The sequence below is a fragment of the Leucopleurus acutus genome, assembly GCF_964270905.1.
Source record: "Leucopleurus acutus genome assembly, chromosome: 9".
NCBI lineage: Eukaryota > Metazoa > Chordata > Mammalia > Artiodactyla > Delphinidae > Leucopleurus > Leucopleurus acutus.
Window position 1 is genome coordinate 30,007,462 of NC_139144.1, and position 14,075 is coordinate 30,021,536.

The 14,075-nt window shown below is 34.5% G+C and overlaps 1 protein-coding gene across 1 annotated transcript in view; it reads right to left on the reverse strand.

Annotated features, from left to right (window-relative positions):
* Positions 1-14,075, reverse strand: part of SEMA3A (semaphorin 3A) — a 231,221-nt gene that overhangs the window by 97,344 nt on the left and 119,802 nt on the right. Inside the window, exons 5-6 of the mRNA XM_082846433.1 lie at positions 11,667-11,760; positions 4,317-4,436 (exon numbers count right to left, since the gene is read on the reverse strand). Of these exons, the coding sequence (XP_082702559.1) occupies positions 4,317-4,436; positions 11,667-11,760 (214 nt within the window). The remainder of the gene's footprint in view (positions 1-4,316; positions 4,437-11,666; positions 11,761-14,075) is intronic.

Below are 14,075 nucleotides of genomic sequence, written 5' to 3' on the forward strand. Positions count from 1 at the left end.
GTGTTACAAGTGAGAGGAAGTGGAATGATGACTCGCATACCATTTCAATTACAGGAAAAAAAGCAAGTGAGTTGGTCTATCCACAGGCACAATCCTTTTAGGAAATTCCACTAAAAGAAAACAGGTCTTCCTAAAATGAGTAGGAAGGTCTAACACTCTGGGCACTGTAATTAGGTCTGTTTGTGTGCACTGGGCCTTGGCTCTCTCAAGGATCCATGTGGTTTCATGTATTAAACCCAGCTCTGACTGCCCTTTCACCCTGACTCAAATATAATCACTCACAGAATGAGTCTGACAAAGCTTACTAAGCATGCTCCACCCAATGGAAGTGGGATAAAGGATACAGAAGAAACTCACATTTATTAAGTGCTTACTACATGCCAATCACTTGCTTAGTACTCTATATGCATTATCATGTAGTCGATTTTTTCACAACTCTAAGAGGTAGGTAGTATTATAAACCCATGAACAGGTACAAGGTCAAGGTAAAACAGTGTCTCACTCTGAAGACTATAGTCTTTCCTTCTATCATAGAGCATTCCAATGTTAGTCCAAGACATAAATAAACAATGTTAGAAATAGTGTCCATCAAATCAATGTGGGTTAGCTATCCATCTGCTCTAATGAATGACTAATATGTACAAGAACTAGGTGATACTTACACAATAAATGATAAGAAATCATTACTATAACAGCAGGGTAAACTTGTTTTTTTACTATGAATATACAGAGAGAAATTTTACCTAATTTTTACACTGTTAGTAAACCAAAATTAGAATTGAAGTTTAAAGCTATATAATATCAAGAGAATTTATGAAGCAAAAAGAAAAAAACAGCGAATTTTGGCACATCAGGTCAAACTCATACCAGTACATTTTCTGGAATCAAAAGTTGTTCTAACATCTAGCAATCTTAAACTAGGGGCTAGTGTAAAGGATGATTTTTAAAAAGCAGTTATGGAAAAAAATCAATAGATTCCATCTCTCATGTTTCTTCATCTAAAAGTTTGTTACTTAATTCCTAATGTTTCCTGGTAAAATGAAACTGAATTTAAGCCTTTATTGCTACTATTATAAAAATGTAAACTTTAGTGAGTAATTATGAAAATAGTGAAATTCCATAAAAGTTAAGACATTTCAAGATCCAATTCTACACAACAGTTTTGTTTTTTATTTTTGTTTAGCAAGAACACAAATTAAAAGTCATCTGAAATAGGCCAACTAATTCTTCCAAAATAAGTGAATTGGTTTGAATTGATTTGATAAAAGTAAAGTAAGTCCTGTGCCAAAATTAATTTCAATAGTCCAGGAGACCTTTCAAAAAGTACCTTGCAAAGTAATTTATTACTTCTGGCAGCACAACTGATTGTGTAGTCTATGCTGACGCCTCAAAATTCACTTATTTTCTACATGCGTGTGTAAACATTATGTTTCCAATTCTGTTCTTCAGTGGTGTTTAATTTCATGAGGCTTGTGAATCACACAGTCCCTTGGTTCTATCTCGTATGTGTCTGCATCCTCCACCTTGCCGCAGTTCTGGTTTCTGCACCCTGTCAAATGTAACCTTTGTGCTAATTTGGCAAAATCAGTTCTCACGTTTAGTGCTGAGAGACTGATAACTGAATTCTCAAATGAACTACACATTTGCAGAGATGAAATACAGAGCTGCGGACAATGACTGTTTTCCCACAGTGTAAATTATTCAGACTCAGCTGTCAACATGTGAGTGCGCAGCACAAAAGCAGCTTTAACTTGATGACTTTTTTCCTCCAAGGCCATGAAAATGAAATGGATACTATACTCTCCTTTATGTTATTCCATCTTCTAATGAGATTTTCTTTCTCATGGACAGTGAAAGCCTGTATGCCCTTTAGAGTTCTTAGTAGATCAAAGTCTCATTCTTGCTGAACAAAAAAAACAAACTTTCCCCTTCTACATAAATATTTCCGTTTGAGAGGAGACCAGATAGCCATATTGAAAGAGGTTTTTTCCTACTAATTTTGAGTCCATACAAAGCCTAGGTTTAATAATTAACAGTGGATATTCCAAAACTGTCCTCTGGGATTTTAGAGTTTGGGTCTTCAACGGCTTTACACAGAGAGCCTTACCGTGATCTCAGCTCAGCATTTTTCTTTTCCTTAGTGAGGCTTCTAATTTCTCAGATGGTCACCTGGGCACCATTCTACCTCCTCTACTCCCAGAGGTGGGTATTTGACTATACGTCCAGTCCCTTTTGATTACCACAGTGTTTGTACTCAATCATGAATTATTTTAGGCATCATCTGCATTTAAAGAACAGCAACTGGGAAGTAATGTCAAACTGGAGAAAACTGGGAGAGCAGGAAATGCAGGAAACTGAGAGAACAGACCCTTTTAAAGACAAAGGGCTAGTTAAGTGACAAATACCACAGGAGAGGTTGTCTAAATGGAGACTGATAAAAAAAAAACATAGGAAGTCATTAGTGGAGAAGCAGTTTCATGGGATCAAAGTCAGGTTGAAAATGGCTAAATCTGGTGAAAATGCTGAGAAAACAAGTTCCTAACCAGGCTATGGACTTAGACGTCTATCTAGGGACCTCGTGGTACACCATGATTAAAGGGAGAGTATGGATAGGGTAGACAAACATGTTTGCAGGTCAGGGAAGAAATCAGTGGTGAAGAAGAGATAAAAACAGCAAAAACAGTAAATTGGGTAAATTTATGAAAAAAAATCAATGCAATTAAGAGCAAAGCAGTAGGGTCAAAGGTGGAAGTTAAGAGGCACATCATTTTCACTAATACATGAAAAATAACAGGACAATCAGAAATACTGTTACAGGAGGAATGAAATGCTGATTGAGGTAATTTGAGGTATGTTTTATGATTTAAATAGTCATTTTAGAATTGGGATATAGAAGAACAAAGACACACAGCTCATGGTCTCCTGAAATTTCAGCGAGGTTTTAGAGCATATTGTGATTGTTCTCTAACAAACCAGTGAAAGACAGAGGTGAAATGAATTTTGGGTACCCCCCCAGAAGTTCAGGAGAAGCAAGTGTGGCAGAAGTTCAAAGAGTGAGACAATCAAGCATCTTACTGAGTACATAGATGGACTGTAAGCCATGAGCTTCATCCTTATTAATGAGGCATGTAAAACCAAAGGAGAGATCATGAATGCAAGATTAGAGACTGGGAAGCTTTATTTTATAGGACTGAAGGCAGATATAAATGGAGGTCATTATTTAATAATAAAAAACAACCATGAAAATATGGTGGGGACGATTATAAAAAAATCTTTGGTGAATGCGTAAATGAATAATCCAAAAAAAAACACCTCTACATGGAAGATTATATGAGGATTATTTGGTTCAAAATCTGAATGAAAATAGTATTTATTTATTTTTGGCATATAAATTTTATAATTTTCTCCTATGGTAAATTTATTTATGTATTAAAAAGAAAAAGAATTAAAAAAGTATCTGCCTTGCAAACTATAATATATTGAGTGGATAAGCAACAAAGTCCTACTGCATAGCACAGGGAACTATGTTCAATATCCTGTGATAAACCATAATGGAAAAGAATATGAAAAAGAATGTGTGTGTGTATATATATGTATAATTGAATCAGTTTGGTGTACAGCAGAAATTAAAACAACATTGTAAATCAACTGTACTTCAATAAAATAAATTTTTTTAAAAAGTATCTGCTTCATCAAGTATGACACTAGTGACTAAAGGTCAGGAAACTGGGTTCTTGCCCCAAAACTACTATTGGGTTAGATGTAATCTTAGATAAAATATTAATGTTAATTTCCCAACCTATAAAACAGGAGAAAGAATTTTAGGAAGATTAAAGGAGAATAAAATGAAATGATACAAAATCCTTTCAAAAACACTTTCAATGTAATGCTTTTAGCACAACAATTTTTTCAAACATTTAATAACTTATGCTCTCAAGGCCACATGAGAGGTGTGGAGGAAAAAAAATACTACATCATGAGATTTGTTGTGGTGTCCCTGGAAGACAAGACTGGTAAGTCATCTTATCTTTTTCCATTGCCTCCCTTCCGTAGCTCCAGCCCAGATCTATTTCTTTCCATAGTTAACTACTGAGAAACTTTAGTTTTGGCACAAAGCAAATATTTTCTTAAATTTTTAATCTCTCTTTTCTCTTTTTGTCCCACTTTCTCACACACACAGCCATGAAGTCACCACCATGAGTTTATCTGCACACTAAATCTCAACTCATGCTGTTTGTACCGTATAAGGAAAGCTCTCCACTGACCTACTATAGATGCCCGTGTTTTGTGCCTGCATTCTGGCACGCACCACCTACCATTGAGCCACCTGGAATCGTGCTGCTCTGTCCTGATTGGGTGGTGGTGCCCAAGAGTTCGGAAGATAGCAAAGTCTCGCCCCATAAAATCAGCTGCCGTTCCAGAGTATAATTCTCCATCTGTGTTGTGACAAAATAAAACCACATACACATACTTTAATTCAATTGAGGCAAGAGAAACAAAACACACAAAATACAGGTTTCATGTTAAGACCACGCTAATGCTCTCTGCATCACTATGCAAAGCTACTTATGTTTATCCTGTGTCTTTGTTGAAGGGAGTATCTCACTACTCATTTAGCACTAACTTTGAAAAACTGAGTAAAGTATGATTCAGTGCACATTACTAAAACATGAACTTTTATATTTTCTATTATGACCAAAGACAAAGTACAAAACACAAATTATATGCGTCACATTGTCTGCTTTTATACGTTTCAATCTACTATGGTTCTAATATCTTTATTTTTTAGGGTAAAGTCTCCTTGCAAAATCTTGCTTATAGTTTTGATATTAATGGAAATTAACTTTCTAATACACTTCCTTTTTAGTGGGATCTAAATTAATGAGATTTTGCTATAATTTAGAGAAGACTAATATTTTCCTTGCCAAAAATTTTTCTTGCCTTTCATTTTTTAGTATATTGTGGGAAAAATGCTCTAACTTGGTATGAGCTATCATACAATCCAAAAACAAGTCCACCACATAGTTTCAGATATAACAGAAATGTGTTTGAAGAAGGGGGTATTTTGATAAACACAGGCCATAATCACTACAGCTCAAGATTCTGTTGTGCTTTGACTCATTTCTACTTAAGTTGAATTAACTCTAGGTCAGAGTTTAATAATGGGAGAATCATAATCAGAAGGTTGGAATAGAAAGGAAAAAGAAGTAAGGAGAAAGAGAAGTTAATATTTACTGAATACCATTTGTGCTTGCAGGGTAGTCAGGTGCTGGCTTGACACTTTCAAATTATCTCATTTAGTTCTGTCAACAACCCCATGACGTAAATGTTATCCCTATTTTACAGCTCAAGAAACCAAGGTTGCTCAGCTAATGACTAGGCAAGTCAAGGTGAAAGTTCAAACCCAGGCCTGTTTAACCCAAGCCTCTTATACTAAATATATACCATACCACCGTTCAATAAACTGAACTTGTAAAAATGACGTTTTCTTTCCTTTAAACAAAAAGTGCCTCATATTATTCCATCCAGAAAATGCATTATTGCCTGCTTGCTTACAGTGAATTATCAGCAAAACAAAACAACAATAAATGTAACATTTTCTCCAAATAATCTACCATAATGACAGTAAAACCTATTATCTTGTTGATTATTTGGATATGCTAATGTTTCTGAATTCACTGACTCGAAAAATACTCAGAAAACAAAGTAGGCATACATAAATTATAACTTAAAACATTTGTATACCACTATAATTTCCAAAGGACTTTCTTGTATATCAATCAGAAACTTTCTGTGCATCTTCAGTTATCAATAGCTTTGGGAAAGTCTAATTAGTCTGATCCTTTATGTGTTATCTTTGTTCACACCCACAATTCTCACTTGCAAATAAGGGGCCTTGAAACAAAAATAGACCTTTTCAGTGGTCCAAACTAAATGAATTCCTCTGGTAGAACCTCTGGTTCTCTCATGTGTTTGAAGGTACCAGGCTTTGGAAAACTTCCAAAGCAGTGCAGAATAGCTACATAGACAGAATCACTGAGAAACGCCAAGTTATAACTTTAAATATTAATAGAAAGACACCTTATCTTAGAGACTGAGTTTTTAAAAACTGATCACTTATTTTGAATTGTTGTGAATCAAGACAAATAAAAGTGATGGTCTGACAATGTATTAAGTACAAATTACTAGCTAAATGGATGGTATTCATATGACACCATAAATTGCCATATTATGGTATCTTTGGGATTCAAAAGCATCTTGTCTTCTCTTTACTTAATTAAAGATCAAGTTGCTCAAATCTGAGTTGCTCTCACCATAATATGCTACAATAATGTTCTATATGCCCACAAGGTAAAGAAATAACCCTTTTCGAAAGGCACAAAAACACTATGAACAAGCTATCTATAAGTTTCAAAGGTACTTTGAAACATTTTAATGCATATGGTCTACTTAATTTTAACCTATATTCAATCACTGTAACATTTTTATTAAGGTTGAAACCTTATCTTTTTACAAATAATTGATTGATAGAAGTGATGAATTTTTAAACTTCAGGTGAATGAGAGAATGTTAGTTAAAAGCGTGTTGTGAAAGCAGCCTAAAATGTTCATGTCAATTTCAAATACTTTCATGTTGGAACACCTGTACAGGGTGACCTGTATCCTCTTTACCTTGAAAAATCAAAAGTATTAAATTACTAGTTGAACCTCATTGCCCCCTCAACCACGTTAGGTGATGAAAATCATGAAAGGCGAAAACAGAACAACCGAAAGGTGAAAACTGAGCAATTTCATATCAGACTGTAGCCAGACCATGCCTAACAGTAAGTATAATCAGAAATGGAAGAGTAAAGAATATCATCAGTTAATTGCTTTTTTCATTTAGCTTTTTCAGTGTGAGTAAAATTCATAATTACGGTTGCTATTATATGTAAACTCTATTCCAGATAGAGTTGAAATAACGAAAACTGTAACCAAATAAACATTATTTGGATATTGATAGGTATTTGTTTCTCATATTCATTTGTTTAGCTGTTTTACAACATTCCCACATGAGGAAGGCAAAAAACAATATAAATGAAGGCAAAGGCAGAAACACTGATTTTCTGTCACTCAGAGAATGTAGAAGAGTTAGAAGAGTTCATCAGTAGAAGAGCTAGTGACTGAATTTATTACTAAAGACAGAATTTATAAAGAGTTGACTTAGAAACCAAAGGAAGGTTGTAGTTAAGGCACCAGTTGCCTCCAGTCATAGGAAATTACCTCCTACTCAAATATTATTTTTAGCAAGAGTCAACATGATATCTATGAGCTGGAGGGCACTAGATGATTAGGTGGGCATGAGGGCACATTCTCATGTTGTCAATGCTCAATATCACTAACTGTTCCTTTACACCAGGCCTTAGATCAGATTTTCTGCTCAGATATCTATAGGGTTCTTATCCAGGATGACTCCTCCAGAAATTGTATGACGTATTTTTTATTTGGCCCAGCTGTATAGGTGGTAGAATATCCTACTCTTGCATTCTCTTTAAGCAGATATAAAATATCAACTCAGACTATATTTCATTTAATGTAATTGTGTATTCTACCCTGTATTAAAGACTTATTACATTCTTTGGCTATCTGAAATGACCCGACAATTTCTGAGTTTAGGGCTTCCCTGGTGGCACAATGGTTAAGAATCCTCCTGCCAATGCAGGGGACACAGGTTCGAGCCCTGGTCTGGGAAGATCCCACATGCCACGGAGCAACTCAGCCTGTGCACCACAAATACTGAGCCTGCACTCTAGAGCCTGTGAGCCACAACTATTGAGCCCATGTGCCACAACTACTGAAGCCCGCACGCCTAGAGCCCGTGCTCTGCAACAAGAGAAGCCACTGCAATGAGAAGCCCGCACACCGCAACGAAGAGTAGCCCCCACTCGCCGTGACTAGAGAAACCCCGTGTGCAGCAACGAAGACCCAACGCAGCCAGAAATAAATAAATAAAATAAATTTATTAAACAATATATATCTGCGTTTAAGCAATTTACATACCTTAGTTGGCTTATATTTGGAGAACAAATATATTTTTTTATTTTTTTAAAAAAGCCCACTTGCCAAACTTCTTTTGTATGTTCGAGGTCCTTTATGAAGTTATCAAATTATGCATGTTAATTTTCCAATTTTATGACCCTAAGTATAAGTAAATGTTAGCTTACAATGATTCAAATTGCATTATGGCTAAGATACATACTTTTGGGTTTTCCCATATATACTAAGTTACTAGTGAAAGAAAATGTATCTGTCCAATTTTATTAAATTGATGGTAGAATAATATACTCAAGGAATTGTTATACACATCAAAAAGTGGTTGTGGATACTCTGTCCAACAAAGTTGTTAAGTCTTTCTACAAAAGTACCATATAGGCAGTTTGATGTCTCAAAAATAATACATCAGACTGAGATAAATTAGTGCTGACAGATGTAACTAACAAGCTAGAAATTGTCAAATATGAAAGTTGCTCTTTCATATTTGAGTACAGTGCCATTCTTTCTGAACTGTAAGCTTTCTTAACTGTCTCTAAGGAAAGCATTCTTTACTGAGATGAACAAAAAGTTTAGTGAACTGCATTTCCACCATGGCAGCGTTACCTGAGAAGCATGTGTTAAAAACACAAGTTCATATGTACTCTGTACTTTCTATTCACAGCTCAAAATGAAGTAAAAATGTGGCTTAGATCAGTTAATGTATTGGATTACAATTCCTAAAAAGGGTGTGGTGAGAAGAAACAGAAGGTGGAAAAAAAAAAATTTCCTGATGAAATCACAGCATTACTAACACAGGTGTAAAGTGTATCATGGATGTGAGCAAAAATCAAACAAACCTAAAGACCAAGCCAGTATGTTGTTAACACCTTAAGCAAATTCCACTCACATCGTAGCAGAGTAATTAGAAACAGAGGGAAAAAAATATGTCTCTCAAACACACACACACACACACACACACGCCGACATGGCATGGATAAAAGCTACTTCTTGAGAGTGGAAGGGTATGGGAATACTTTTACATTTTCACATTTGTTAAGCAACCTTTTCTGTAACAATAAATATACTGGCTTTGTTAATACTGTACTTTTAAAACATTTTTTAAGTAGTTGTAAATGATACAAAATTAAAAATGTAAAATTTATACATTACCAAATCTCTCTCCTAGCCTCCCTACAGAAAACCACTATTACCTGTTCCTCTTTTTTCAGTTTCTATTTCCAAATATATGCCAGAAATATGTACGTATCCAAATGTAGTATGCTATTACACTGTCTTATTTAATTCTCACAACAAACTAGTGGAATTTGCATAGCCATGCCATTTTACATACACAGAAACTGAGGCTCAGAGTGGTTCAAATAATTTCTCAATTATAGTTAATTAATTTGGGGAGTACCTTTAATACCAAGTGAGAGCATATTCTAATGTCAAATTATGTTCTTTCCTGACGCATGGCAGAATTATAGCCTAGTTATAAAGAAGCAAGTAACCTCAATAAAGGAAGTCACAGCTGTTGAATTAAAATGGTGCTACAAATACTTTGAGGGATTTTACCAGGTCTAGTATGGCCTGCTCATTTTTCTGTATCTTGCTATTCAACTGATCCAGAAATTAACTTAAGTTGGCTTTAATAATCTCCTCTGTCAATAAGCACTAAACATCTCTGAAAATTATTCAATTACTTTACAGTACTGGCTAGGTGAGATCTGGCCTTTCATTTAAAAGCTGTTTCTCTGAAATGCCTACCGTTCTTTTCTAGCCATACATCCTCTCCTTGACTCATGCAACTTCCCTCATTCTCTTTTCCTTTTCACAAACCTATACAACTGTTTCAAGGAAGTTCTAATATAAAACCAAAACTGCAGCGTTTCATATTCTTTGTGGACATTGTGTGGCTGCACGCCATATGAACTATGTAATACTTAGTTGTCATCATTCTTTCTCAGTGGAATATTAAAATAAATAAGCAAACCCCTACTGAGAAACATACCACAAAATAAAGCTGCTCTAGGCACACTTTTACATACTGCTTTTTTGAGGAATATCTATCTTTTTTTGTTCAGTATGCAATTTAAATAAGTATAGCCTGCAGGTTCAAACAAGATAGGACTCCTCCCCTTTGTTTAAGACAGTTTTCAAATTTCTGTGTGTGCACTTAAGGAAGTCATCCACACGGAATCACTAGGCCATCTACGAATAGGAAAATTATAAGTGTGTTACATTTGCTGCATTCCTTCAGGTCTTAAACTTTTGTTAAAGTGCTCCATAAATGGATCAAATGGACTGAAATTGTCTACATTTCCAAAGCAATAGAGGAGGTAATTCATGCTGTAATGGTTTTATTCTTAATAGTAAAAGGATCAGTGAAACAGCGATAAACACTAGAGAATACTGGAAAAAATATATTTTCAAGTTAATGCTGTAGTCAGTATGACTAGTCTTAGTTTGTTGAATAGAAAAAAGACTATTTTTTTAAAATAAAAAGGCTAAACTTTATGAAATTATTATATGTCAAATAATAGCCTAAATTTACCTTTTAAAAATCTAGATGTATTATTCAAAATTTTATTAGAAAGTTTACACCTGAAAAGTTTCACTTATTATTCTTTTGTATTATCAAATAATTACTTTCTATATTTTATAAAAAAGAAAACAAAAGGAAAAAGAAAAGGAAACAAAAAGCTACATAATTTCTACATGATTGTATAAAAACATATATTCAGGAGTAAGGTAATGACCCAGAATCTTCCGTACTTTAGGTTGCTGGCATACTCAAAAGTTAAAACAAGAAAACAAAAAAAGAAAAAGAAAAATTGCTTAATGATATATCACTTTTTGTGTATTATTTAATCCCAGTCCAGAAGTGGTTAAAAGAATGTGGAAAGAATTCTCTATTGTTCAATACAAACTAAAGTTTTCTCCTTCTGCCTACTTCTATCTTCCTCTTTCTATCCTTTTGAACTATGGCTAAGCATTCACCACCTATCTGCAATGTTGAAGTAAAAGAAGAAAGAAGAAAACTAGAACTAGGAAGATGGCTAAAGAAAAGGGCACAGGAAATGCATAAAATGTTTTGTTAGATTAAAAAAAGAAGAAGCCCTAAAGTCAGAAAAGATGAATACAGAAGGACTTTGTCAACTCAAGGTGACACAAGGGGTCTCTGTCAATTGTACTACCATTTAGTTGCATTGTGCTGATTAAGCTGACCAAATGCTGAGAGTGTGACAAATCTTCAGACTACAATTAACAACTTGGAGTGAATCTCCTTCTTTCCTTCTGACCTGTCAAAATTCCCCCTTGAAACGCCTCTTCCCAAAAAATGAAAATCAAAACCATATTTTTACAAAACAAAAATTGTAAAGGTCTAGGGGGATGTATAGTGATTGAGCAGCCAATTTTAAAGATACTATTAAACCATTCTGATTAAAAAGAATCATAGACTAGATAGTACAATAATCAAATCAGCATTTAGTGTTTCTTCTTCATTTTCAAAATATTTGAAAATATCTCAACTGACATACTCCTAAAATATTTTATGATTAATAATGAAAAATCTTGGTATATAACAAGGAACATGCAATCTGGCTATTATCTACAGAAAATTCACTGTTTAGCTGACTGTTGACTGAGTACCTATTAAAAGAGATGCCGTCAGCAGTTTAGGGTCATATGGGCTCTTCCCACGGCCATTTTCAAAATGTGAGTCTTCCAGCTTAAAAATGTTGTCCTGTAGAAAAGAAAAAGAAGAATTCAATTTATTTATAATAGAAAGTATTTTTAACATGCCAGTTAATCAGAGAGAGGTTGAGTATTCTTCTGCACTATCAAGGTGTATTATTATTTGTGTAAACTTTAGAGATGCCAGAATAACTTAAGGGGATAAAACCTAGCTATTACTAGACAAATATCTATTTAGCTTGGTGAGTTTTAGTAGCATTTAGCATGTTGCAAGCAATAGTGTATAAGTGAACTCTAAAGGACAAGCACGCTATGATGAGTGATCATTTTATCACAGAGCTATGCTAAGAGCTACCCTAATGGCTCTTGAAAGAATGTTAAATTTAAACAAATAACTCCTTTACTTCCTTCACATAGAGAAAAAATAACAACTCACTATATTAGATGTCTGCAAGAAGATACGCTATCTCACTTCTCTGTATGTACTTTCCAGAAGGAAATAGTCATAGCAGTCACGTCCTCCACTCTGTCATTCCTACGACTTTGATGCTTACAAGCTCCTCAAGCATTTTAAAATTACTCACACCGTGGAAGGTGGAAGGTGCCTGAAACTATCCTTATCAATTTCTCTAAGTGGGAAATATCAAACTGTTTATTAGGATGGGTGTGCCTGGAGATAGTGTCCTTAGGACAACAAGCACAGAGGTGACACATTTTTATCACAGGAAAGTCTGCTCAGTTGAGGCTCAAGCACCCAGAAACTTAAGTGAACATTTGACTATGGTAGAAAGTATGCCAGAAAGCACTGCAACAAAATCCTTAATAAGGAGATAACTAACTCCTGCCTAAGACACTGTCCTCAGAATGTGAGGCTTCTATATGACAGTGGAGTAAACTGGGGTATTTCTGAGCATTCTTTTCAGAACCAAGTGCTCTGGAAATTAATTAGGTCAGAATATGTATGCATTTTCCAGTAGCACATTAGCTTGTCCACAGACTGAAATAAAATACCTTTTTTGGCAATTTCTCTACTATTCACATAAAAGCATTTTCTATATTCTTAGGATAGTAAATGGTGTTCATTTTATGGCCAATATGGGTCACTTTATTTAACATTTAATATCTCTGATGGAGCCAATGGCAGAGTTTCAAATTATGACTCTTAAAATTCATTTGGGTTAGGGAAGAAGAGTGAAAAAGGAAGCAAACCAAAAATGTTCTCCATCTTTACTACTGTAAGAATTACCACGTCTCCTGTTTGCTTGCAGTGATTCTGTACTTGGTAAATAGCTATCCCCTAGCAATGATGGTTCTTTAGCTGAATTCTAAAATTTACACTGTGAAAAATTTACGGGGTTTCTCAGAATTGTGCTAAGTTGTAGTAGGAAGGGCAGTGAGTCAGGAGTCAGGCCCACTTGGGCCAATGATTAGCTCTGGTTCTTTGGTGGCCAATTAATATCTCTGAGCCTTCGGTTTCTAAAAGTTAATGTTGATAAGGATATTTAATCTCAAATGTTTATTGTGAGGATTAAAGAATTGAAATAAAGTATTTTTAAAGCAACAAAATAAAAAACAGACACTATTTTTATTCTATTAATACTGCTCATATTACTGCTACAAGAATATGAAAATTTAACACAAGTTGTTACCATTGTTGTAAACTTTCCTACCAGAACTTGAAAGAAATATTACTTAAAAACAGTTACATAAGTCACCAAATTATAAACTTATTTACAAATACACAGTTGTCATAGACACTTGAATATTAAAATTATAATATGAAATTTATTGCCATATACTAAGAAGAAGCATAGAAGAAATCTTAAGAAATATTTAGATAAAAATTAGGAAATAATCCAAAATAAATATGCTCAGTAGATGATATACACTCTACTGCCACAATGATAGAAAATATTAAAATCTGTCTATGTGACTAGTCCTCACAGGTTAGAGGAAGCATCAAGAAGTGGTGGTGTGGCTGAAAATATTGTTAGGAATATTAGTATAAATTTCTTGTCCTCATAAGACATTTTACAATACTGACAAAGATAGAGGAGCTATCTGTCAAAGTGTGAGACACATGATGTCTGGGATCATGTATCCACGTTAGTAAGACAATGCCAAGGTATATGAAAAGTACTTGAAACCTCGTGTTTAACATTTGGTTTACAAGGTAAAGGATTAAACTTCATAGGAAGAGAGGTTAAGCATGTCAGTTACAGTTTAAGAGAAGATGAAAAACTATCCTTTGTCATGGTGTCAGGTAATGTGTTCAAAGCTGGCCTCCTTTTTCCTTTCCGTCTTTTTTCCTTTAAACGGAACTCTTGCCCACATTTCTGGGTTTCTACAGTGTAACTATATTCT